Here is a 27835-nt window from a genome sequence, read left to right on the forward strand (position 1 = left end):
TCAATCTAAATTTAAACTGGCATAGACAGTGTCTTCTGTGGGAGTTCTTTTGGAGTCAGTTTCCTTCTTATTCAAGGTTCTTATGTTCAACTGAGTGTATATCACTCCCTGAGGTTCTTCAGCAATGGGGATCTGAAGGAGAAATACAAGAGGGATCAAACAGTGTTGATTTTGCAGTTCTTAATTCATTAATGTCATGAAAGTTTTCATGGCTCATCTGGTAAAAGCTATTGATGCTTTCTTATTTTCATAGTGACATAGGGTCTCCATGTTTAGATACATGGAACGTACTTCAAAGAATTATGAAGGAAATAAATGATATGGAACTACACTTATGAAAGTATTATATAAATATTCCAATAATTTAAGAGATTCTCATTTTAGAGGCATTGTACTGGAGGAGGAGAAGAACTAAGGAAGATGGAATTAACTCACCTGTAGTTCCCTTGGTTGGTCCACAGCCACTTCTGTATCTGAGATAGAGGGAAGATTCCATCATTTCTAATTTCCCAAGACAGTGTTCCCTTCTACCATTTCTCTCCCCTTCTCATGCTAGGACCCTCTCCTGTTCCTGACCAGATAACTTACATGGGCTTTCCTCTCTGGGTGTCTCAGGGTGATGAGGTCGGCAGGTACTGCAAGGGAGGCAAGGCCAACAAAAATAGCTACAATAGGGAGAAAGGCAAGAAATAGCATAAGGAGATGGAGTTCACTCTGGGAGGTTCTGTCAGCTTTCTCTGCTCACCGAATCTCTTTCCAGTTCAGAGAGTTCATGTTACATAAGAAGGAAGGAACAGGAAGCAAGGGGAAGAGGAACTGAGTTTCCTTACCTCTGATGGCTGTATCCTTGCATAGGCCCTGGTGACAGAGACATGGGAAGAAAAGAAGTAAAATCAGGGGAGACCTCAGAGAAAGAAAAAGAGATCTGGTCTTTATCTATTTCTGTTTTCTCCTCTCTTCCCTGAACTCACCCATAGGGATGGATCCATGGCAGAGGAATGCAAACAGAAGAAGGCAGAGGAGGAGGAGGAGAAAGGAAATGCAGCTGAAGATGATGATGATGATGCTACTGGAATCTGAACATGGATTTGGGTGGAGAGAAGAGTCACCATACATAATTTTGCTAAGGATGCTCACCCTTCCCACATAGTCATCATTGACTTTTTTTTTCTCTTAATCCCTCCACAGTCTCCCACCACTATTTGCATTTAACACTTTGGTAGAAATCCTGATCAGGGAGGGTTTATCTCTTGGAATCCTAAATAAACAGAAGCCAGAATAAAGATGTGTGTGTGTGTGTGTGTGTGTGTGTGTGTGTATGTGTGTGTGTGTGTGTGTGTGAATAGGAATAAGGAAGGAAGCCTTATGTTTCAACTCACACACTGGATCTCCATTGGCCTGGAAATGAGGACAATGTCCATGTCTCTCCAGACCTTATCCTGTATCTCTGGACCAGAATCAAGGCCATGATTTCCTTTCTTTGTAGGGGTTGAGGAATGGAGTGCTTATTGACATCTTCCCATCATCCTGCTCTCACCTCTTACTAGAAGCTCCAGGGTATCACTAGTCTGCGTCCAGAGACTTTCATTGGTGCCCAGCTGATAGCTGCAGCTGTAAATTCCAGAGTCCTTGGGGGTCACCTGAGTCAAGAGGAACTGGCCCCGACCTTCATGGGCTTCCATGCTGTGCAGGATTTCCTCATCTCCCTCCTTGTACAGAACAAACCTAGTAGCCCATGAAGGTCCCCAGCAAAGGAGGGTCACATTGGTTCCTGAGACCACCTTTTGTCCAGGTGAGGCTAAGAGGGAAGGCTTGGGGAGCTCATCTGGAAACACAAAGAGAAGGTGGAGATCCTGAAACTCCTCCCCCACCCCATAATTGTGATGAGGGAATATGGACAATGAACACGATTGTAGAGATCTCTGAAGAATTCTCTGACTATCAGCTCTTGCTTTCATTGACTCTGACCATTCATTGCCCTAAGTCTGTTTCCCTGAAGAGAGAAAGATATTAAACCTTAAGTGTTCTTTGAGGCAATCCAGGAATAAAAAGGTAATTTCTGCTTGCCTATTCATCCCTCTCAAGGGACACTTTGTCCCTTGAGAGGGATGCAGTATTTGAACAGTTCCATTTTTCCTCCTTTTCTCTCTGCTAAGTGATACCCATTTTTGTCTGAACCCCTACTTCATGATGATAAAATGAGCCCCAAACATGTCTTCACAGATGTTTTTTGGCTATTACTCCATCCTACCTCTAATTCCTCTACTTTAGTCTTGCGAACATGAACAACCTTTACCTGTCACCCAGATCTCTAGGGCCTCACTGGGCTCAGACACCTGGTATGGAGCCATCCTCCCATAGTAGACACAGGTGTAGTTGCCAACATCCTGGGCCCTCACAGACAGGAGGGTGAAGAAAGCTGAGGTGCCAGCTGGGCTCTGGCTCTGCAGGGACTGAGGGCTGCCCACCTTCAGCAGAGTGAATGTCGCTCTCCAGAGTGCTGACTGAGGGGGCTTCCTGCACTGGAGTGTCACATGCTGCCCAGGCTCCACCACCTGGCCTGGGAGGGCTGAGAGGGAAGGCTTGGGCAGAGATCCTGTGAGGGTAAAATGGTTGGGGGTGGGCAGGAGGAGGCTGGAGATCAGGATACCGAAATCAAGTCCCTGCCCTGCCTCCCAGTCCCCATGTCTCCATGGTTCATTCCCTGTGCCTGTCAGAGTCTCAGTCTGGTTACTCAATCATTTTTCAATCATGTCCAATTGTTGGGACCCCATTTAAAGGTTTCTTGGCAAAGATATTGGAGAAAAAGCTTTGCCATTTCCCTAACTCAAGTTGCAGATGAGGAAATTGAGACCAACAGAGTGAAATGATGTGTTCTTGGTCACAGAGGTACTAATGACATGGAGGTCAGATTTGAATATAAGAAGATGAGTCTTCCAAACTCCCAGCACAGCTTCTATCCCTGAGACTTCATCTGAGTCTTTTGTACATGAGATGTTTCAGCAGATAACTGACTGACACTAGCCAGGGATCTGAGGAGCCTGTGAAACTGGAGGGAACTCACCCGGCATGAGGTGATCTCATGCATCTGATGCCTCCTGAGAGGGAAGATCATGTCCCTTCCCTCCTTCTCGGGGCTGTCACATTCAGCCCCAGAGCTCAGCCTGAAATCAGGCCTCAGATCAATGTCCAAGTGTGAGAAAGCAAACACCTGTCTCCGATCTCTGTCTCTCACTAGTTTTGTGATCTTGGACAAATCTTTTCTCCCTCAGGACCTCATTTGCTCTTTGGTAATGGGAGGATTTTTCCTCACGAGCCTCCAAGGCCCTTTAAGCTCTGGATTTTGTGACTGTTCCTCTAAACCTCAACTCCAGTCCCATCTTATGCTTTTCCTGAATACTTTAGTTCACAACAGGCATATCTCATGTCTTCCAGAGCCCTGAGTCAGCTGCCCCAGGGCAGAGCTGGCTGTGTAGGGTGTGGCTTTGTCCCAGTGTCACCCCTGTTTGGGCAGAGAGCAGGAGGATCATAGAATTATTCTGGGGCCCCCACAACTCTCACCTGGCACCACCAGCTCCAGGGTTTCACTGGGCTCTGATTCTCTCCCATCGGCTGACTTGTAAGCACACCTGTAGCTCCCAGTGTTCTCAGGGCTCAGAGAGGAGAGGGAGAAGTCAGTCCAGAGATCTGCTGTGGGCTGCTGTTGTAAGGGTTCCTGGGTCCCAGACTTCCACAGAGTGAAAGTCATCTCTTTAACAGAAGATAGCCTGGGTCTGGAGCACCACAGTGTGATGTTGGTTCCTGGGGTCACCACAAGGTCAGCTTGGGCCCACAGAATGGGCTTGGGGAATGGTCCTGAGGAGAAGAGAATGACAGAAGTCAAGGTCAGATGTCATTTCTAGGCCTCCTCCCTTCATTCCCCATTGCATGGTGTGGCAGAAATTTTGCCTTGGTTTTCATTTTCTGGGCTGGAGCCTGCTTGAGCTGGGATCACCTCTATTGTCTTCAGGCCCCAAGCTGACTCCATATAGAACTGGAGAAGGTTCTAGGGTCTCCCCTCCTCCAAACCATCCCTTCAATTATCTCTGGATTTTATGCTGTCCCCATAGCTCTGTGGGCCCTCCTATGTGGGGATGGAATTGGAGAATTAGGGGGTTTTCATTTAGTTACCCAACACAGTCAGCTCCAGGGCCTGGCTGGGATATGACCCCCTGTAGGGGGGTATCTTCCTGTAGTAAATACAACTATAGCTCCCACTGTCCTCAGTCCTCACGGATGGAAGTGAGAAAGCAGCCAGTCTTCCAGTAATGTTATGTAGCTGTAAGGGCTCCAGGCTCTTTGCCTCCAGGAGGGCAAAACTGTAGCTCTCAGAGGATGCCAGTGATGGGAAGTAGCACCAGATGGTCACTCTTGTCTTTGGCAATATTGTGTAGCCAGGTGAAGCTGAAATTATGGTTCTTTTGAGGGCTTCTGTGAAAGGAGGAAGGGAGTTAGAGACTGGAACAGTCACTGTCAGCCCTTTATATCATTATCTGCAACAGAGCTTAAAAGAGGAGAATGGGCTGAGGTTCCTAACCATGCCTCTGTATCCAGCCCTGTCGGCCTGTTAATTGCTCAGGAACTCGGGTCCCAGGTCATCAGAAAGACTTTCTGGACCTGGGAAGGCTGTGAATGTACAGAGCCGTGGGACAGGAAGGGACGTGGAAGCGGAGATCCCCCTTCTCTCTTTGAAGGTATCCAGTCTGGTCCTCCATCTGGGTCTGTATGCAACCTCACTGGCCACCTCAGATCTTTTTCTCAGCTGTGTGATTTGGAAAGTTTTGTTCTTAATAATTCCATGATGGCGTGGGGTTGGGGCTGGGTAGAAAGGACCCCAGTTTCTCAGGAAGGGTCATACCCCTCCCCTACACTGTAACATGTGACTGGTCCTTGTCCTGCTACCCCCTTGGCCAATCTTCAGTGAAACCAGGACAGAGCTGGCAGATCTGTGTGTGGCCTGGGGGGGCGATACTCATATAGGAGGACAGGGGCTGCCTCTGGTCTCCTCTGAGTAGTTACATTTTCTCTGATTCTCCTGCCATCGCACTTCATCTATCAGGCAGCTCCTGCTCAGTGATGGAGGAACCTAAAGGATTAAGGAAGGCACTATCTTTCTAGCATCAGGGGGCTCACAGTCCCAGGGATCACAATGCTTTGAGAGCAAATGACCCCATTAGAAAATCCTGTCCATGAGCTTCATACTATGGAAGCCCAGGGTGCACAAAGTCAGAAATTGGGCCAGAGTCACCCAGCCAGAACTGGGTGGGGGCAGGTTGTGAACCCCCTCTCTCAGACTCCCAATATTAGGCACTTTCCTCCTTCAAGAGGCTGCCTTCTAACACAGAGATGGATGGATGCCTGGAGTGTTGGGAATGGCCCCAGTGCTAGAGTGGATACGAGAGAGAACTGAAGGCAGCATGCTGGGCCAGGATGTTGCCACATGATGCCATCAGCGACCATATCCTGGGACATCCAGAGTCTGACCTGAGCTTTAAGCATGTGGAAGAAAGTGAGGGTGAAGGTGATAAAGGCGTCACAGGCAGAGGCAACTGTATTTGCAAAGGCAGAGTGATGGGACATGATGGGATGTGGGTGAGCCATGTGTCCAGGCTGGTGGGAATGTAGGGAGGACAGAAGGGAAAATGGGAGACAAAACTGAACACACCGACTGTTGGCAGGTTGGGCCATAGAAAAGCTGTGCACCCCTTCTCCAAAAGGCTACTGTGTGTCCTCTGAGTGAGGAACAACATGCCTCCCAGGACTGTATTACCAGGGGACACTGGGCAGTGTCCCTGGTTTTGGAGTGGGGACATATGGATTTGAATCCTGACCTTGTCACTAAAAAAAAACTTCAGATTTGCTCAAGTCATTTTACTTCCACTTAAGGCCTCAGTTTCTCTATATCTAAAAGAGAAATCATGGTACAGGTGCTCTCCTCCCCACAGGGTTACTGAAGAGAAAGATTTCAAAATCCAAAATGTGAGGTCATGACTAATGGGTTAGCTAAACCTCACAGGTTGTGGCTGGTAGGGAGAGGAAGGTAGGAAAACTGAGGATTTGCCCCATTTATAATGACTCTCTAGAGAGTAACCTGGGTCTCCTCTTTCAGGTCTTACTCCTTGCGGCCAAGGATGGTTTTATACTAGCACCTTCTCACCTGTCATCACCACCAGGGCCAAGGGATCACTGAGCTCTGACCACAAGGGCCCCTGCCTAGATCGGCACCTGTAGCTTCTTGCATCCCTCCAGTCATCCACACTCTTGAGCACAAAGTCTGCCCGTAACCACGAGTCATTTCTCTCCTCTCTGAGCTCTCCATCCACCCAGAGCTGGAATCTGTCACTCCCCGGTTGGCCCTGGCACCTGAGGGTCACATCTGCTCCCTTGGCGACCACAGGACTTGGGTCAGCCCAAAGGAAGGGCCTGGGAAGAGTCCCTGTGAAGGAAAAAGATTCCAGAATTTTTGGGATTTCTCTCACCCCATAAATCTTTCACCTCTTGACTCTGAAGCTTCTACCCTGTGAGTAAATTTCTGACTTATTTTGGAACAGAACATGAACAAAAGCAGTGAGATGTTGGGGGCAGGACTCACCCATTTGTGTCCTAGCTTCCCAGTGCAGGCACAGTCCTGTAAGAGAAACTCCAATCACTAATGGTTCCCTTCATCCCACTCTGACTCCATCCCCGGCTCTTGTAATGCCCCTGAACGTCTAATTCTTCCTTGGGCAGAATATACGGAGGAGCCATTTGAACAGAAACTGGTTCCTGCTTCACCCCCGGTGCTTCTGGGTCCTCCTTAGGTTAACTCCCTGTCTGTCAGGTCAGCCGCCCAGGGGTTTGTTACAATGTCCCTCCCTGCCCAGGTTTGTCTCTGGAGACTCACCAATGGAGATCAGGAAAGTCACTGTGGAGTCCATGGTGGGCCATTAGCTCTGTCCTGGGCCATGTAGCCTCAACTGTTCAGAGCGGAAAAGCCAAGACAAATGGAGGCTGGCCCAGGATGTGGTAGCCAGCTCTGCTGCCTCACGCCCCCTTAACCCAGGCCCCACAGTTTCCGCTCTTATACTGATGAAGGGGACAATGGTCCTTCAAGGCTGAGTTATGAGGGGATCAGGGTGACTTATGGTAAATGAAATGCCTCTCTGTTCCATGAAAGGACTAGCATATCCCATAAATAACTTCCCCCTGAAATCACCAAGATTGGGCTCAAAGGCTTAACACCCCAGCCCCAGAACCTGACCTCAGACCCTTGGCTCAGATGGAGGGTGAGCACATGTTCCATGCATGGTATGACTTCTGTCTCAGTGTCATTTCCTGCTGTCTTGGTGTGAACATCACTATCCACATCACAAGCACAACAACAAAGCAATAATGATGGCTATGATATCTCTAGCACTTTCATCTTGCCAGATATTTTACAAATATGTTCTCATTTGTGCTTCACAACAGCTTGGAAAGTCGAGTCTATATTGTCCCCATTTTACAGATGATAAATCTGAGGCAGAGTTAAGATTTTGGTCTCACCTCACACAAGTTGTAATGATCTATGTTAAATTTTGACAGCATTTCCTGATTTCCAGGGAGATAAAACCATGAATCAGGAAAATAATGTAGGAATCTGTTTCCCTTTATCTCTAGGTATACAAATGGCTCAGGGACTGCATCTCCTGTAGGATGCCACAGTGGGCACACTTTTCAACCAAAGATTGGCCAGCCTTAGTCTTGGCTGCTCTGATTGCTCTATGGTCAGCCATTGCATCTCCTCTCTCAACAGAGCCTTAACCGGGACATCTCAGGAATCAGTCAGGACATCACTGACTATTCTGGCCTGCCTTGCCCATCGTTACTCAATACTTTTCTGGTTCAGAATTCCATTAGAAGAGCTGCATCCTACCTAGACAAGACCCACACTAAACTCAATGACCAGTCATGGAGCTTCTACTTTGTCATCCCTCCTGTGCAGTTGCTGGGAATGCAATGAGAAAGGACAATGCTTACATAGGTTATACTTTACTGGTGAGCACAAAAATCTACTTCAGAATGAGCTTTTATGATCCTTGATTTTGTAGGTTGAAGCACTACTCTCACTTAAACATGTGCAGTTCTTCAGTACATGTTTCTACAAGTATCATGAAATATGATAATAAAAATCACATAAAAAGGGAACAATGTGAGAAATAAAATTATATAGTAGCAATTAGCAAAAAATAAAAATGCCATATTGAGATCCTCATTCACTCCCCACAATCCTCTCTCTAGGTGTAGATGTCTCTGTCCATCAGAAGAATATTGGAACTGAATCACCTCACTGTTGAAAAGAGCCATGCCCATCAGAATTGGTCATTGTATAATCTTGTTGCTGTCTCTAATGTTGTCTTGGTTCTATTCACTTCACTAAGTATCAGTTCACACAAGTCTCCCCCGGCCTTTCTGAAATTATCCTGCTGATCATTTTTTATATAACATTTAATATCCCATAACATTTATATATCATATGCAAAAATGGTTTCCATTTTTTAATTTTGTTGGAGTAGGTATTGAGGATTAGGCAAAGGGAACTGGTAAAAAGTGGCATGTATTCAAATAGATTAAGGTAAAATAACTTAAGATACGTAATTCTGTATTTATATTTGAAAAGCTTAAAATTCCATTTGTGTAAAAATAATAAAATAAATGGAGGAAAATATCGAAGGAAATCTCAGAATTTTAAATGGAACGGTAGTAAAAATTTAAGAAAATTAAAAAAGAACGACAGATCGGATAAACAAACGCAGACCCACAATTTGTTCCTTAGAAGAAAGGCATTAAAAACACAGCTTCATCTTCTGCTGTCTTGCGTTGAAAAACATAAAAACCCAGCAATGACAACAGTAATGGCTATCATTTATACAGCACTTTCCATATTATATAGTACTTTACACAAAATTTTCTTCAAATTAATTTGAAGTCATGAACCTGTCACCAGATATTTTAGGAATTTGCAGTATATTGTTTTGAATCATGTGGTTTTTGTTCTCAGGAAGACTGGAAGATGGAGGACTGGAAAAGAATTTCCTTCCTTCATGGGATTTTTCTGATTGAGGATTTTGTCACATATGGCAGAATGGTTTCCTTTTACTTTGTAACTATTTGTTATATCTATTATTATATCCCTGAGTATCATCATTATCCCACGGTGTAAATCTAGACTTTCTTGTTGTTGTTTAGTTTCCCTATTTTAACCATAATTTTTTCCTCCCTCATTTACTTTCATGGAGTCTGAAAAAGACTCAATGCTATTATTAAATTGCATGGTGAAGGAGGGCGCCCTTTATGTCCCTTGAAATTTATTGGGCTTCATGGGTGTTGGGTATGTCATCATATATACAAGAAAAGACTTACTTTATGGGATGCTGACACAGAGAGTAATACTCTCCCACAACAAAGATTCAGTAACTCTTTACAGATTTAGCTTTAGTTCTGTATAACTTGTATGCCCATAATATGAAGATCCTAACCTAGACTAGCCATAGGTCCATGACTTCTACTTGTCTGGGAAATGAGTACATTTAATTGAAAGTAAACACTTTCTAGGTAGCACAAAAGTACATTGCAATGTCTCTTCTTTTGGGTTTGCCTCTAGGAGTGTGCTTCTCCTACCTTTTCCTTTATGTATATCTCTAGACCATGATCTCTGTAATACCTTTGAGTATGGTAAAGTATGTGATTAAATCCACAGCCTTGCATTCTGTGGTCTAACTAAAGGGAACCTCTTCATTGTGTTAGACCTGGTTTCTACCACAATTATGTAGAACAAGAGCACAAGTATGTTTCCCCAGCAAACCTACCTGGCTTAGACTGGATTAGACATAGCCATAGTTTTGCTGGACAAAATTCAGCTCCTACTAATCTTATATGGAGTCTAGTAGCTTTGGGTCAATTTTTCATCTATGGAGATAAGGCCTAGGTTTCCCTTCCCATATAATGGCTTGGAACCTGTAAGATTGTTTTATTAACCAGTCAGGGGAAATAATGATGAATCTTCATGGAATTCTACATAATGTAATAGAGACACCATTACCTGACTCCAAAGACCCTTGGAAGAATCCCCCATCTTGTTTTACTAAGTCTTATTCAAATGAGTTATAGGAAATAGGCTGTTCTTCCTTCATGTACGATTTTTACTTCTGTGTTATGCATTTACTATTGCCCTATGTTGTGTGAGAAAATGACAGCTACCAGTCATTATTTAGATTGATTCTTTAGATATGAGAAACCCTATTGATGTGGTTTATAGAGAAGTGATTAACTGGAGCCAGGCCAGAGTGATATTAATTCCCCTTAATCAAAATTTAGAATTAATGAGATAAAAAGAAAAACATGCCTCAAATAGAATTGATTCAGTGTGGAAATCAAGAGAACCAATCAGATTTTTTTATCTAATTAACACTGAGTTTGTGGTGTGCTATTATATGTATTCTCTTCCAACTTGTTATTCTGTTATTGCATCATCGAAAACTATATTTTATAAACCATGTACATTTTATAAATATGTAGGCATGTAATTAATCTAGTTCTTTCCATTTTGTGAATAGAGTACTCCAACACCTTCTTGTCCTGTTCCTAAATTGACCAAAATTTATTCTCTCCAATTCTAAACTTGGAAAATTTCTAATCTTTCCTTCAAATAAAAAAAAAAAGATTATCTAATTTTTTTTCAAAGTAAAAATTGGCACTTATTCCTTATATGTTATAAATGGGGATGAAAAATTGACAGCATTACTTATCAATGCTAATGGGAAGGTACTCTATTTTCATTTTTTTTTCCCCATAATTTTAAATCAGCCTATTGTTTACAATCAATAAAATAACATTCTGATGAAAGAAGCACTTCTTTTCTTTTACATTGACTTGAATTATATGAAGGTATGAAACTTTGCTAAAATCAGGATTTCATAATTCACATCAGATTTGACATCTGTAAAATAAATGAAGTATTTAAATTATCAAAGTCCAGTAGTTTTCCAAATTTATACCCTATTTTATATTCTGGGTTAATTGGGTTTTTATCATTATTGTTATATAGGAGTCCAGATCCAGTGAATAGATGGAGTATGGATATTAAATGAAGATTTACAAGTCAGGTGGGATTTGCCTAAGCAATCTATCTCTTGATCTGCAATCCAGAGATTATATACTCTTTAAATTAGTCTTGCAGTATCACCAGATGTCTGCAGGTGGCACTGTGAACAGTAGCTCTGTGTATATTCCAGGGTTAATGTATACAGCACACTTGGATCTTTCAGTTTGACATTAACTTTAAACAGTTATTAGCAGTAACAATACCAGCATTGTAAATGGCAGTGACTAGCAGTAACAATGTACCCATCATAACAGAGTTGAAAATAATACAGTTCATGATGCCTTGTTACTGTCATATTCATTCTTCACCAAGGTTATCTTAAATTTTTCTCCAGCATGTCTTTCATTCATTGTTGCAGGAGATAGTGAGCCAATGCTTTGAACTATGAGACCTTATAGAAAACAGGTTTCATGTAATATTTGGACCTGATTCTTCCTGTATGTGGATTTATTCAAAACTGGCCCTCTACATCATTACATGTTAATACTATGTTATAATATTGCATTATAATATAATATTATGTTATAATAACATTGTTATTATAATTTATTGGTATTGTTTGGTTCATTGTTTTTTGTATGAAAAACCTGCTTCACTCTATATTTAGTCTTTACATTTGAAAGTCCAGGGACCATTTGTTTCTGACTGCCCCGCTATTAAATTACTTTTGCTCTGTTTGTTTTCTCAGTTGTCATTAGTTATCATCAATAGTTCCCTAATCAAATAGACAACATTCCCAATACTATATGCAGTGATGAATGGGTTCCTAAAGAGAGAATGTGGAGAAGTTGGAGAAAATCTACTGCATAGAGCCTAAAAAACTACTGATAGAAAGGAGCTCAGTGATGATCTATTCCAGTTCCCTCATTTTGAACCTCAGGAAACTCTGGCCCAGGAAATTTAATTGAAATGCTCAGTGTTCAATAATGGAAGACCTTTTCATATGAAGGTAGAGGCCAGAACTCTGAAACAGTGTACTTGAATCTAGGTCAGCAAGGTACTTCTAATTAAGCATATATTGAGTACTTAGTATGGTGATATAATGTTTGTGCTTATTCAGTGTGTTGTAGTGATGTAATTGTACTGAGATTATTTAAGGGAGTCTTAGACACAGAAGGCTCTCTCAGCCACAGCTCTCAGCCATAGTCACAGAGAAGACTTCACATGCCAGATTCCCTTTTTGTCCATCTTCGTGGTGCTTCTTCTGCCTCCTGCACTCCTGCACTAAGACCAAGTCTGATCCCAAGATCCTCCACAAAGCTAGACCGAACATTAGACATGAAGAAAATAATTGTTTATATTCATCCTGTTTTATAAAAGACTGGTGAGGAAACATTAATATCTTTATTTTTAAGATAGATTTCTATTAATGATTGGTTTATATATGCTCAGAATTTCTTCCAGTATATCTATATACTTAAGTTTTTTCTGAGCAATTTTTGAATTGATTGTGAGCCATGGCAAACAGTGGTACAGCATCTCCTTGCATTGTGTGTCTACATCAACGAAGGCTCTGTGATGTGTGTAGTAATTCTTAAAGAATCATAAATGCTAAAATTTAGGAACGACTTCACTCTTTGAGTGTTCACTTGGGCTATTGGTACCCAGCCTGTTGTAGTACCTTGTGAGCTCATGTTGTTCTGAACACATACAGTAGTAAAAACTATTCCTTGAGCCCAACATAGTGATGCCATTTTGGTCCTCTTTGAGAATGAAGGACACCAGCTAGTCAATCAAATTGACATATGTTAATTCTCAGAGAACTAAAATAAAAAGCAAAAATGTAGAAGTCAAAAATACATGAGTAATAGACAATGACAATAAAATGGTAATTTGTTGAGGCATCTCAAAAAGAAGACATAGACCAAAATAAACATGACATGTTGAAATTCTAAATAATGAATGAATCAAAGAACAAAGAAAAGAAAAAATAGGTATATGAAAGAAAATTTTAATGATGAATAAATGCCAAATAAACTAGATGTGTTTAAAATAGTTTGCATAAGATAAAACATATTTATAAGCATACATTAAGAACAGAAGAGAGAAAAAGATTAATTGATTGAGTATTCATTAGAAATACCCCAAACAAAGAAATTTAAGAAAATCACAAAAGATGAACCAATAGTTAGAGGAGAAATGATGTAAAAACTAAAAAACCTATAGAAATGATAAAAATAAAATCTGATCTTTGACATTCCAATAAAACTGCTGACATATTAGACAAGCTGGTTAAAGAGAAGATGGTAGAAAATCTAATCAGTAAAATATCAAATGAAATAATAGCATGAAATCACTGTACAGTAGAATAAATAGAAATATTATTTCTAAATCTATTATTTGCTGTTATATGTTAAGAATGGTGAGAACAAATTGGAAATTGATGAATATCCTCAAAAACATAAACAACTCAAATTGGCATAAGACTCAATAAAGATTTTAAATCATCCAATCTCAGAAAACAAATACTATTAAATGAGAAAGAACTGCCAAAGCAGCAGAGTTTTGGGTGAGGAACTCTGTGGTCCTAAAAGATTCAGAGGAAATGTTCCAACTTTATCAATTAGTCAGCATACCCAAATTTGAAATTATTCTCAAAGATGACAAAGAAAATTTCCTATTAGATTCCTTTTATGGGAAACATATAATTTTTATATGGCCACCAGGCAAATAGATAGCATAAGAGAGTGTTAAATAATATCATGAATAATATTTAATTAAAAATTTTTAATAAAAGTCTGATAAATGGACTACAGCAATTTCCTGAAGAAGTCATTTGTTGTGTTCAAGTTGAATTTATATCAGGGATGGAATGATTATTCAACAATAAGAAAATAAACAATATGATCATTTGAGAAACAAATAAAAAATCCAGAATTATATGATTTATCTCAATAGATATGAAAAAAAAAACCTTGCATAGAGTACAACATTTATATGTACTAAAACCTCTGCAAAGATTAGCAGGAGTTTTTTTTTTTTAATACCATGGTATGTCTATCTGTAATTAAATGCACATGTCATATACAATGGGGAATCTTTCCCATTAAATATAAAAATTTTACATAGATATTTATTCTTTTTATTTTCATTTGACATAGTTGTGGAATTATTACCAATAAAAAGCAGGAAGCAGACCAAAATTGAAGGCATATTTTAGGTAAAGAGATTATAACACTATCTACATAATGTAAGGATTTACTTAAATGCTAGGCAACCAGCCAAGGTATTACGCCAATTTAAGAAAAACTTCATGTTAAAAAATTCACAAATCCTACTACTTTTCTAATTAATACTCAAATTCAAGAAGCAATAAAAATGCTATCTTTTCAAATATCTCCAAACCACATAAATGCCTGGGGATAAACTACCAGTTTTTACGTAAAAATCTTTTATAATAAATTCAATTACAATATTCTTCTTGAAAATATAAAATGTAAATATCTGGAGGAATATTCAGTGCTCATAACTAAACAATATTAATATGTGGCAAAATAATGACACTATTTTCTTTTTATCAAATTATAGCTTTCTATTGACAGAATTTTTTTTTACATTATCCCTTGCACTCACTTAATCTTTTTGAGTTTTTGCATCTTCAGAATTTCTTCCAGTATACATTTAATACTTCTTAAGCATCTTCCCACAAAATCAATGATATTTTAAAGGAAAAGAGAAAAAAAAAAGAAGTAATGTATCAATCCCAATCAATACTATGTAGATGCTTGAAAATATGTACAATGTATCCAAGTCATGGAGTTCATCTTTGCAGGGGAGTGGGCTAGGAATATTTTCTCAACTTTTACCTGAGTATTTTTGAACTGGAATAATTGAAAAAAGAAAAAATGGTCAAAATGAAATTCATTGCAGAAGGTTAATGCTTTGGTGAGTAGTACAGAAGGGCAACTAATTTTGGTAGAAAATTATTTGGTTATTGTGAATCTCAGAGGAGAAGATGGTGATTCTAATATTGAAAGAAGAGAGAAAGGAATATTCAAATGAATAAGTATAACCAGAGCATTTGAAAGACACAACAAGTACAGAGCTATAGTTTGGAATTCTATTGTTTATGAGTCCCCATCAGTGTGTCTCCATATTACCAATGGATATCAAATATCCACACAAATTAACTTTATGGAAAGTATTTGAAAATGTTAAAATTTCATTTGGTTAAAAAATAAAACAAATGAAGGAAAATATAAATTAAACCTCAGAATTTTAAATGTGGAAGTAATAAAAACTTATGACAATCAAAAAAGAATTGCAGGTTGGTCAAGTAAACATCCATTCACAATTTGTTTTTTAGAAGAAACATACTAACACCTCCCCCCCATCTATAAATAGAATAAAAACAAAGGAATGGAAAATTTGTTATGCATTAAGTGAATCCAAAAAAAAAAAAAAAGCAGGAACTGTGGTCCTGCCTTAAAAAATATCAAGAACAAATGTTTATAACATAAAGAGCATTGTATAGAAAAACTACATTACCCAAGAAGAAGCTCATAGACAATAAACACAAATGAATATTAATATGATATTTTCCTAATTGTCTTAGAAGTTAAATTCCTACAAGAAATATTAATATGATTACAAAATGTATAGGTAATAATAAAGCAATGACAGGGAACTTTGTTCTATTTTTCTCTCAGTATTGGATGGATTGTATAAATCCACCGAGATATTTCAAACTCTTGCAAAAATTCAGAAGCAATAAAATGAATTACTTATTGACCATAACAATAAAAGTGATGAATTGGTTCATGGATTAGGAAAAAGGCCCAAGCTCACATAAAGACTTAACAATGGAATCCTAAATAATGAGGGGTCAAAGAAGAAATCAAAGAAGTAATAATTATACAAAAGAAGGTGATGAAAAGTCACGCCATATTTATTGAGATACAGCTAAACAAGTCTGCTTGGGAAAAGCCATTTGTCTTCAAAGATATTTTAATAAAATAGGAAGTAGAAGAATTAATTAACTGTATATTATTATAAAAGATTAAAAACTCAAGAAAAAAAATCAAATAACCACAAAGGAGGAGACATAAAAACTAGAGAAGAAATAAAGAGAAACAAACTAATCTATAGGAATGATAAAAGTGATAGCTGATTCTCTGAAGAGAATAAAAATTTGATTAATATTTTTCCTATTCCTTTTTCTTTTCATTTAGTATTTTATTTTTCCTACTTACATGTAAAACAATTATAAACATTTATTTTTAAAACCTTGATTTCCCAATTTTTCCTTTCCTCCAAATTCAACTCTACTTTCCCAAGCCAAACAATTAAATATGGGATACACATGTGTAGTCATGCAAAACAGTTCCACAATAATTATGGAACATAGACCAAAGAAGGGAATATAGGCCAAAAAAGCCCCTCAAGAAAAGTTAATTAAATAAAAATGTCTGCTTTATTCTGTATTCAGATACCACCAGGTCTTTCTTTGGGGATGGACAGCAATTTTCATCCTAAGTCCTTCTTTTTGATTTTTCCCTCTCTTTTCCAATAGAGGTGTGGAAGTGGTATTTTTAGCTCAAAAGATAGGTATGTTTTTGTAGCCCTTTAGGCATAGTTCCAAGTCACTCTGTAGAATGGTTGAATCGAGTCACAGCTCTGCCAATAGAGCATTAATGTTTCATTTTTCCTACGTGCTCGCCACTCTTGTCAGTTTCCCATTGTGTCCTATTAGTCAATCTCATAAATAAGAGGGAGTACCTCAGAATTGTTTTAATTTGCATTTCTTTAATAAATAGTGACTTAAAGCATCTTTTCATATGATTAAAGATAGCTTAGACTATGCCATCTGTGGATGTTCATATTTTATAATCAATTGTCGATTGAGGAATGGCTCTGGAGTTTATAAATTTGACTCAATTTTTCTATGTTTGAGACATGAGGCCTTTATCAGGGACACTTGCTTCAAAATTTTTTTTTCATAATTACCTTGGAAAACAGTGTTTTCCTCCAATTTGGATCCCATTTTATTCTATTCTCTGTTTTCTTTCATCAAGTAATCTGATGAAAAAATCTTTTTGAATCTAATTCTTTCCCAGTCTGCCCTCCTTTCTATGACTCCTTTTATTTGTCTTATCCCATCCTCCAATTTCTTGTAGAATAAGATAGAATTTTATACCCAATTGTGTGTGTATGTTATTCCCTCTTTGAGCCAGTACTGATGATAGTAAGATCATTCCCTTGTAGCCATCACTTTCCCCATCACTATAAAAGCTTTTTATTTTCTTTTTTTTTTCTAACATTGATTACAAAGCAAGGTGTTCACAATAGCTACAGGATAAGAAAATAGTAATAATGATAATACTTATTATTATTATTTTTTTTATCACCAACAATGAACAAAAATAAAGTTCACTGTCTTTGTTGCTGTTTCAAAATATCAATAAGGTATTTCTTAAAACTTTAAGTTTCAGATTCTCTTTTCCTCCTTTCTTCTCAGTCACCTCTAGACTGATGCATTGGGTTGCCCAAGTCTATGCCCCAGTGGACATTCTTAATAGTTATCATAGCTCCTCTGTGATGGGAATCTCGGAAACGTACATTAGGGAACAGATGAAATAAGGATGAGGGAGAGGGGAAGAGATGAAAGAAGAGCAGAAGTGGAGAATTCCTTCGCAAAAAAGGTGCCCAAACCCTCAGTCTAAATATAAACTGGCATAGAGTGTGTCCTCTGTGGGAATCTTTTTGGGGTCAGTTTTTTTCTTATTCAAGGTTCTTATGTTCAACTGAGTGTATGTCACTTCCTGAGATTCTTCAGCCATGGGGACCTGAAGGAGAAATACAAGAGGGAGTGAAGAATGATTACTTGCTGTTCTTAATTTATTGTCATGAAAGTTTTGATGACTCTTCTGGTAAAAGGTACAGATGTTTTTTCAGTCTCATACCTTTAGATATATGAAATGTACTGCAAAGAATTATGAAGGAAATAAATGATATGGAACAACAGTTATTTAAGTATTACATAAACTTTCCTAATAATTTAAGAGATCCTCATTTTAGAGGCATTATACTGGAGGAGGAGAAGAACTAAGGAGGATGGAATTAACTCACCTGTAGTTCCCTTGGTCGCTCCTCAGCCATTTCTGTATCTGAGATAGAGGGAAGATTCCATCATTCCTAATCTCCCAGGACCAATATTCCCTTCTACCTTATCTATTCCCCCCTCATGCTAGGACAGTGTCCTCTTCCTAATCAGATAACTTACATGGGCTTTCCTCTCTGGGTGCCTCAGGATGATGATGCAGGCAGGTGCTCCAAGGAAGACAAGGACAACAAAAACAGCTACAGTAGGAAGAAAGGGAAGAAATAGCATAAGGAGATGGAGTTCAGTCTGAGAGGTTTGGTCAGCTTCCTCTCCTCACCGAATCTCTTTCCAGTTCAGAGAGTTCATGTTACATGAGAAGAAAGGAACAGGAAGCAATGGGAAGAGGAGCTGGGTCTCCTTACCTCTGAGGGCTGTATTCATGCAAAGGCCCTGGTTAAAGAGACATGGGAAGAAAAGAAGTATAGTCAGATCCTCAAAGGAAGAAAAGGGTATCTGGTCCTTATGCATTTATGTTTTTTCTTCTCTTTCCCAAACTCACCTGTAGGGATGGATCCATGGCAGAAGAATGCAAGCCATAGAAGGCACAGGAGGAGGAGTAAGGAAACACAGCTGAGGATGATGATGAGGTTGTTACTTGGTTCTGAACACAAGTTATGGTGGAGAGAAGAATCAGAATATATCTCTTTGCTAAAGATGCTCACCCTTCCGACAGAGTTGTCACTGGCTTTTTTTCTCTTATCCTCTCTACAGCCTCCCATCACCACCATCATTAAACACTTTGGTAGAAATCCTGTTCAGGAGGGTTTATCTCTTGAAATCAGAGTGAGATAAACAGAAGCCAGAATAAAGATGGGTGTGTGTGTGTGTGTGTGTGTGTGTGTGTGTGTGTGTAAAGGAAGTAAGGAAGAATACCTTATGTCTCAGCTCACATAGTGAGTCTCCATTGGCCTGAAAATGAGGACAACATCTGTAATAGACCAGAACCCTGGAGAAATATACTTAAGGCAAGGATTCTTACGACAAGATGTTAACTCAATGGAATTGATAAGACAATGGTTATCTAGTTTAGCATGGTGATTAATATTTCTCTAGTTCTGTATGATTGATTTAATCTTACAACAAATAATGGTTCCCTTGCAATTTAATGATTGGTTTATATTCAGTTTGATGAATTGATTTAAATGTAATAGAGTATATAAACTCGATATAATAGAGTATAGAAACTGTATAATAGAGCATATAATAAAGTATATAATAGAGTATATAAACTGGGGACAAACATAGCCAAGGGGAAGAGCCTCATGGTGGCTGTCCTGCCTTCATCACTTCTCCACTAAGACCAAGGACTGGGGTTGGTCCCGAGATCCTCCAGAGAGCTAGTTTCGCTACTATATTTTAATCCACCCTGGTGTGGAGGCTCTAGAATGCAATGGTACGTTTTGTCACCCCAACTCAGGGACTCTAGAAAGCAGGACATTACATTGAGATGTGCAGACTTCTGACTGGCTGACTGACAGACTGCTGACACAGACTGGGAGCCTGATGGAGACAATAAAGACTTTGGACTTTATCCCTGACTATTCTCTCTTTTTTTTATTTAATAGCCTTTTATTTACAGGATATATACATGGGTAACTTTACAGCATTAACAATTGCCAAACCTCTTGTTCCAATTTTTCACCTCTTACCCCCCCACCCCCTCCCCTAGATGGCAGGATGACCAGTAGATGTTAAATATATTAAAATATAAATTAGATACACAATAAGTATACATGACCAAAACGTTATTTTGCTGTACAAAAAGAATCAGACTCTGAAATATTGTACAATTAGCTTGTGAAGGAAATCAAAAATGCAGGTGTGCATAAATATAGGGATTGGGAATTCAATGTAATGGTTTTTAGTCATCTCCCAGAGTTCTTTTTCTGGGTATAGCTAGTTCAGTTCATTACTGCTCCATTAGAAATGATTTGGTTGATCTCGTTGCTGAGGATGGCCAGGTCCATCAGAACTGGTCATCATATAGTATTGTTGTTGAAGTATATAATGATCTCCTGGTCCTGCTCATTTCACTCAGCATCAGTTCGTGTAAGTCTCTCCAGGCCTTTCTGAAATCATCCTGTTGGTCATTTCTTACAGAACAGTAATATTCCATAATTTTCATATACCACAATTTATTCAGCCATTCTCCAACTGATGGACATCCATTCAGTTTCCAGTTTCTAGCCACTACAAAAAGGGCTGCCACAAACATTCGTGCACATACAGGTCCCTTTCCCTTCTTTATAATCTCTTTGGGATATAATCCCAGTAGTAACACTGCTGGATCAAAGGGTATGCACAGTTTGATAACTTTTTGAGCATAGTTCCAAACTACTCTCCAAAATGGTTGGATTCGTTCACAACTCCACCAACAATGCATCAATGTCCCAGTTTTCCCACATCCCCTCCAACAATCATCATTATTTTTTCCTGTCATCTTAGCCAATCTGACAGGTGTGTAGTGGTATCTTAGAGTTGTCTTAATTTGCATTTCTCTGATTAATAATGACTTGGAGCATCTTTTCATATGACTAGAAATAGTTTCAATTTCTTCATCTGAGAATTGTCTGTTCATATCCTTTGACCATTTTTCAATTGGAGAATGGCTTGATTTTTTATAAATTAGAGTTAATTCTCTATATATTTTGGAAATGAGGCCTTTATCAGAACCTTTGACTGTAAAAATATTTTCCCAGTTTATTGCTTCCCTTCTAATCTTGTCTGCATTAGTTTTGTTTGTACAAAAACTTTTCAGTTTGGTATAATCGAAATTTTCTATTTTGTGATCAGTAATGATCTCTAGTTCTGCTTTGGTCATAAAGACCTTCCCCTTCCACAGGTCTGAGAGGTAAACTATCCTATGTTCCTCTAATTTATTAATAATTTCATTCTTTATGCCTAGGTCATGAACCCATTTTGACCTTATCTTGGTGTACGGCATTAAGTATGGATCAATGCCTAGTTTCTGCCATATTAGTTTCCAATTTTCCCAGCAATTTTTATCAAACAGTAAGTTCTTATCCCAAAAGCTGGGATCTTTGGGTTTGTCAAAGACTAGGTTGCTATATTTGTTGACTGTTTTATCCCTTGAACCTAATCTATTCCACTGATCAACTAATCTATTTCTTAGCCAATACCAAATAGTTTTGGTAACTGCTGCTCTATAATATAATTTTAGATCTGGTACAGCTAAGCCACCATCATCCTTGACTATTCTCATGGTGATTATTCTGCTGAGACCAAGGCTGGTCCCAAGACCTCCAGAAAGCTAGTCAGAACATTACAAATGTCAAAGTCTCTGTAGACCTTACCCTGTATCTCTTGGCCAGAACCGAGGCCATGCTTTCCTTCCTTTGCAGGGTCTGAGGAATGGAGTGCTTATTGACATCTTCCCATCATCCTGCTCTCACCTCTAACTAGAAGCTCCAGGGCATCACTAGGCTGTTTCCAGAGACTTTTATTGGTGCCCAGCTGATAGCTGCAGCTGTAATTGCCAGAGTGCCTGGGGGTCACATGGCTCAAGAGGAATTGGCCCCGATCTTCATGGGCTTCCATGCTGTGAAGGATTTCCTCAACTTCCTTCTTGTACAGAACAAACCTAGTAGCCCATGAGGGTCCCGAACACAAGAGAGTCACACTGGATCCTGAGACCACCTCTTGTCCAGGTGAGGCTGAGAGGAAAGGCTTGGGGAGCTCATCTGGAAACATAAAGAGAGAGCAGAGATTCTCAAATCCCTCCTGACCCCTAGTTGTGATGAGGGAGTATGGAAGGGGAGAAAGATTGTAGAGGTCTCTGAAGAATTCCCTGACCATCAACTCCAGCTTCCATTGAATCTGACCATTCATTGCCCTAAGTCTGTTTCCCTGAACAGGGAGAGATGTTAAACCTTAGGTGTTCTTTGGGGCTATCCAGTAATAAAAAGGTAATTTCTCCTTCCATTCCTGTCCCTTGAGGGTGCAGTACCTGAGCAGGTCCATTTTTCCACCTTTTCTCTCTGTTTTCTTAGGGACGCACATTTTTTGTCCCAACCTCTACTTCATGATGATAAAATGAGCCCCAAACATGTCTTCACAAATTTTCTTGGCTATATCTCAATCCTACCTCCCACCCCTCTATCTTATGCCCTGGGAACATGAACAACCTTTACCTGTCACCCAGATCTCTAGGGCATCACTTGGCTCAGAAACCTGGTATGGAGACATCCTACTATAGTAGATACAGGTGTAGTTGCCAACATCCTGGGCCCTCACAGACAGGAGGGGGAAGAAAACCAAGGTCCCAGCTGGGCTCTGGCTCTGCAGGGGCTGAGGGCTGCCCACCTTCAGCAGAGTGAATGTTGCTCTCCAGAGTGCTGACCGAGGGGGCTGCCTGCACTGGAGAGTCACATGCTGCCCAGGCTCCACCACCTGGCTTGGGAGGGCTGAGAGGGAAGGCTTGGGCAGAGACCCTGTGAGGGGAACAAGGTGGGGTGGGGGAGAGCCTGGCGATCAGGACACGGAAGTCAAGTCCCTGCCCTGCCTCCCAGTCCCCATGTCTCCATGGTTCATTCCCTGTGCCTGACCGAGTCTCAGTCTGGTTATTCAGTTGTTTTTCAATCACGTCCAATTGTTGAAACCCCATTTAAAGGTTTCTTGACAAAGATATTGGAGAAGAAGCTTTGCCATTTCCCCAACTCAAGTTGCATATGAGGAAACTGAGGCCAACAGAGTGAAATGATGTGTTCTGGGTCACAAAGGTACTAATGGCATGGAGGTCAGATTTGAATATATGAAGATTGAGTCTAACAAATTCCCAGCCCAGCTTCTAATCCTGAGCCATGAGCTTCATTTGAGTCTTTTGTACATGAGATGTTTGAGCAGATATCTGACTGACACTAACCAGGGATCTGAGGAGCCTGTGAAACTGGAGGGAACTCACCAGGCCTGTAATCTCGTGCATCTGATGCCTCCTGAGAGGGAAGATCATGGCCCTTCCCTCCTTAATGGGGCTATCACAGATAGCCCCAGAGTTCAGCCTAAATTCAGATCTCAGATCAGGGTCCAGGTGTGAGGAAAGCAAAGATCTGTCTCTACTCTCTGTTTCTCACTAGTTTTGGGATCTTAGACAAATCCTTTTCTCCCTCAAGACATCATTTGTTCATTTGTAATGGGAAGATTTTTCCTCAATAGCCTCCAAGGCCCTTTAAGTTCTGGATTTTGTGACTGTTCCCCTAAACCTCAACTCCAGTCCCATCTTAAGCTTTTCCTGAATATTTTAGTGCACAAAAGAAATATCTCATATCTTCTAAGAGCCCTGAGTCAGCTGCCCCAGAGCAGAGCTGGCTGTGTAGGGCGTGGCTTTGTTCCAGTGTCACCCCTGTTTGGGCAGAGAGCAGGAGGATCATAGAATTATTCTGGGGCCCCCACAACTCTCACCTGGCACCACCAGCTCCAGGGCTTCACTGGGCTCTGATTCTCTCCCAGAGGCTGTCCTGTAAGCACACCTGTAGCTCCCAGTGTCCTCAGGGCTCACAGAGGAGAGGGAGAAGTCAGTCCAGAGATCTGCTGTGGGCTGCTGTTGTAAGGGTTCCTGGGTCCCAGACTTCCACAGAGTGAAGGTCACCTCTCGAAGAGAAGATAGTCTGGGCCTAGAGCACCACAGAGTGATGTTGGTCCCTGGAGTCACCACAAGGTCAGCTTGGGCCCACAGAATGGGCTTGGGGAATGGTCCTGAGGAGAAGAGGGTGACAGAGGTCAAGAGGAGATGTCATTTGTAGCCCTCCTCACTTCACCCCCCAACAAAAAGTGTGGCAGAAATTTTGTCTTGGTTTTCACTTTCTGGGCTGGAGCCTGCTTGAGCTTGGAACACCTGTATTGTCTTCAGGCCCCAAGCTGACACAATATAGAACCAGAGAAGGTTCTAGGGTCTCCCTCCCCCAAACCATCCCTTCAATTATCCCTGGATTTTATGCTGTCCGCACATCTCTGTGGGCCCTCTTATATGGGGATGGATTTGGAGAATTAGGGGGTTTTCATTTAGTTACCCAACACAGTCAGCTCCAGGTTAGAGCTGGGATATGACCCCCTGTAGGGGGGTGTCTTCCTGTAGTAAATACAGCTGTAGTTCCCACTGTCCTCGGTCCTCACAGATGGAAGTGAGAAAGCAGCCAGTCTTCCAGTAATGTTATGTAGCTGTAAGGGCTCCAGGCTCTTTGCCTGCAGCAGGGCAACACTGTAGCTCTGAGAGTATGACAGTGATGGGAAGTGGCACCAGATGGTCACTCTTGTCTTTGGCAATATTGTGAAGCCAGGTGAAGCTGAAATTATGGGTCTGATTAAGGCTTCTGTGAAAGGAGATAGGAAGTTAGAGACTGGAACAGTCACTGTCAGCCCTTTACATTATTATCTGCAACAGAGCTTAAAAGAGGAGAATGAGCTGAGGTTTCCTGGCTATGCCTCTGTGTCCAGTCCTGTTGGCCTGTTAATTGCTCAGTAACTCGGGTCCCAGGTCATCAGAAAGACTTTCTGGACCTGGGAAGGCTGTGAATGTACAGAGCCGTGGGACAGGAAGGGATGTGGAAGCGGAGATCCCCCTTCTCCCTTTGAAGGTATCAAGCTCTGGCCCTCATGTAACGTCACTGGCCAACTCAGATCTTTTTCTCAGCTTTGGAAAATTTTATACATAATAATTCCATAATCGCGTGGGTTTGGTGCTAGGTAGAAAGGACCCCAGCTTCTCACGAAGGGTAATATCCACTTCCCCACACTGTAGCATGGGACTGGTCCTTGCCCTGCTACCCCCTTGGCTAATCCTCAGTGAAATCAGGACAGAGCTGGCAGATCTGTGTGTGGCCTGAGGAGCAACACTCATATAGGTGGACAGGGGCTGCCTCTGGTCTCCTCTGAGTAGTTACATTTTCTCTTGCCATTGCACTTCATCTATCAGGCAGCTCCTGCTCAGTGATGGAGGAACCTAAAGGATTAAGGAAGGCACTATCCTGCTAGCATCAAGGGGCTCACCGTCCCAAGAATCACAAGGCTTTGAGAGCAAATGACCCCATTAGAAAATCCTGCCCATGAGCTTCACACTATGGAAGTGGTTGCCCGGGGTGCGCAAAGTCAGGAATTGAGCCACAGTCACCCAGCCAGGACTTGGGGGGGCAGGTTGTGAGCCCCCTCTCTCAGACTCCCAATCATAGGAACTTTCCTCTTTCAAGAGGCTGCCTTCCAACACAGAGATGGATGGCAGCCTGGAGTGCTGGGAATGGCCCCAGTGCTAGAGTGGGTACGAGAGAGAACTGAAGGCAGCATGCTGAGCCAGGATGTTGCCACTTGATGTCATCAGGGACCACATCCTGAGGCATCCAGAGTCTGACCTGAGCTTTAAGCATGTGGAGAAAAGTGAGGGTGAAAGCGATATAGGTGCCACAGGCAGAGGCAACTGTGTTTGCAAAGGCAGAGTGATGGGACATGATGGGATGTCTGTCCAGGCTGGTAGGAATGTAGGGAGGACAGAAGGGAAAATGGGAGACAAAACTGAACAGGCCGACTGTTGGCAGGTTGGGCTATAGTAAAGCTGTTCAGCTCTCCAAAAGGCTACTGTGTGTCCTCTGAGGGAGAAGCAACACAGCTCTCATAGCTGCATCACCAGGGGACACGGGCCATGTAGGGGAAGATCCCAGGTTTTGCAGTGGGGACATATAGATTTGAATCCTGACGTTGTAACTAAAAAAACTTCTGATTTGCTCAAGTCATTTTACTTCCACTTCAGGCCTCAGTTTCTCTATATCTAAAAGAGAAATCATGGTACAGGTGCTCTCCTCCCCACAGGGTTACTGAGGGGAAAGATTTCAAAATCCAAAACGTGAGGTCATGAGCAATGGTCTTGCTAAACCTTGCAAGTTGTGGCTGGTAAGGGGAGGAAGCTAGGAAAGCTGAAGGTTTGCCCCATTTATAACTTGACTCTATAAAGTGGGACCTGGGTCTCCTCTTTCAGGTCTTACTCCTTGAGCCCAAGGATGGATTTATACTAGCACCTTCTCACCTGTCATCACCACCAGGACCAGGGGGTCACTGAGCTCTGACCACAAGAGCCCCTGCCCAGAGCGGCACCTGTAGCTTCTCGCATCCCTCCAGTCATGCACACTGCTGAGCACAAAGTCTGCCTGTGACCACGAGTCATTTCTCTCTTCTCTGAACTCTCCATCCATCCAGAGTTGGAATCTGTCACTCCCTGGTTGGCCCTGGCACCTGAGGGTCACATCGGCTCCCTTGGCAACCATAGGACTTGGGTCCACCCAAAGGAAGGGCCTGGGAAGAGTCCCTGTGAAGGAAAAATTTTCCAGATTCTTGGGGATTTCTCTGAGCCCATAAATCTTTCACCTCTTGACTCTGAAGCTTCTACCCTGTGAGTAAATTTCTGAGTTATTTTGGAACAGAAAATGAACAAAAGCAGTGAGATGTTGGGGGCAGGACTCACCCATTTGTGTCCTAGCTTCCCAGTGTAGGCACAGTCCTGTAAGAGAAACTCCAGTCACCAATGGTTCCCTCCATCCCACTCTGACTCCATCACCCGCTCTTGTAAAGCCCCTGAACTTCTAATTCTGCCTTGGTCAGAATATGAAGGAGGAGCCATTTGAACAGAAACTGGGGTTCTGCTTCACCTCCGGTGCTTCTGGGTTAACTCCCTGTCTGTCAGGTCAGCCGCCCAGGGTCTTGTCACAATGTCCCTCCCTGCCCAGGTTTGACTCTGGAGACTCACCAATGGAGATCAGGAAAGTCACTGTGGAGTCCATGGCGGGCCTTGGGTTCTGTCCTGGTTCACCTAGCCTCAACTGTTCAGAGCGGAAAAGCCAAGACAAATGGAGGCTGGCCCAGGATGTGGTAGCCAGCTCTGCTGCCTCACGCCCCCTTAACCCAGGCCCCACAGTTTCCGCTCTTATACTGATGAAGGGGACAATGGTCCTTCAAGGCTGAGTTTAGAGGGGGTCAGGGTGGCTTATGGTAAATGGAGTCTGAGAAAGACTGGGGAAACTGATGGACATTTATTTAGTGTTAAAGACAATCGAAGGGGGTCTGGGGTCTCCAGAAATGCCTCCCTGTTCTATGAAAGGACCAGCATACCCCGTTAATAACTTCTTCCTGAAATCACCAAGATTGGGCTCAAAGGCTTAACACCATAGCCCCAGAACCTGACCTCAGACCCTTGGCTCAGATGAAGGGTGAGCACATGTTCCATGCATGGTATGACTTCTGTCTCAGTGTCATTTCCTGCTGTCTTTGTGTGAACATCACTATCCACATCACAAGCACAACAACAAAGCATTAACGATGGATATCTTTTCTCTAGCACTTTCATCTTGTCAGATATTTTACAAATATGTTCTCATTTGTTCTTCACAACAGCTTGGAAAGTCAAGTCTATATTGTCCCAATTTTACAGATGATAAATCTGAGGCAGAGTTAAGATTTTGGTCTTGCCTCACACAAGTTGTAATGATCTATGTTAAATTTTGATAGTATTTCCTGATTTCCAGGGAGTTAAAATCATGAATCAGGAAAATAATGTAGGAATCTGTTTCCCTTTATCT

General features: G+C 41.3%; 1 protein-coding gene across 1 annotated transcript; it reads right to left on the reverse strand.

Annotated features, from left to right (window-relative positions):
• On the reverse strand, positions 1–27040 carry LOC111720283 (immunoglobulin superfamily member 1-like). Its single transcript, XM_031961777.1, has 18 exons — positions 27007–27040; positions 26725–26760; positions 26290–26568; positions 24290–24586; positions 23682–23975; positions 22415–22714; positions 21671–21964; positions 18763–18864; positions 6923–6961; positions 6632–6667; positions 6197–6475; positions 4171–4467; positions 3562–3855; positions 2297–2596; positions 1532–1825; positions 972–1076; positions 589–665; positions 1–132 (listed from the first exon to the last, which is right to left on the reverse strand). Exons 1-18 carry the CDS (start codon positions 27038–27040, stop codon positions 1–3), a joined length of 3489 nt encoding a protein of 1162 aa, XP_031817637.1.
• Positions 27041–27835: the final 795 nt, after the last annotated feature.

This window comes from Sarcophilus harrisii, chromosome 3, assembly GCF_902635505.1.
Source record: "Sarcophilus harrisii chromosome 3, mSarHar1.11, whole genome shotgun sequence".
NCBI lineage: Eukaryota > Metazoa > Chordata > Mammalia > Dasyuromorphia > Dasyuridae > Sarcophilus > Sarcophilus harrisii.

Coding starts and splice junctions, on each gene's coding strand:
- LOC111720283 (XM_031961777.1), bottom strand. CDS start 27,040: ATGGACTCCACAGTGACTTTCCTGATCTCCATTG. Junction 26,569..26,724: donor GGAAGCTAGGACACAAATGG/GTGAGTCCTGCC, acceptor TTTCCTTCACAG/GGACTCTTCCCAGGCCCTTC. Junction 21,965..22,414: donor CCTAGAGATCTGGGTGACAG/GTAAAGGTTGTT, acceptor TTATGTTTCCAG/ATGAGCTCCCCAAGCCTTTC.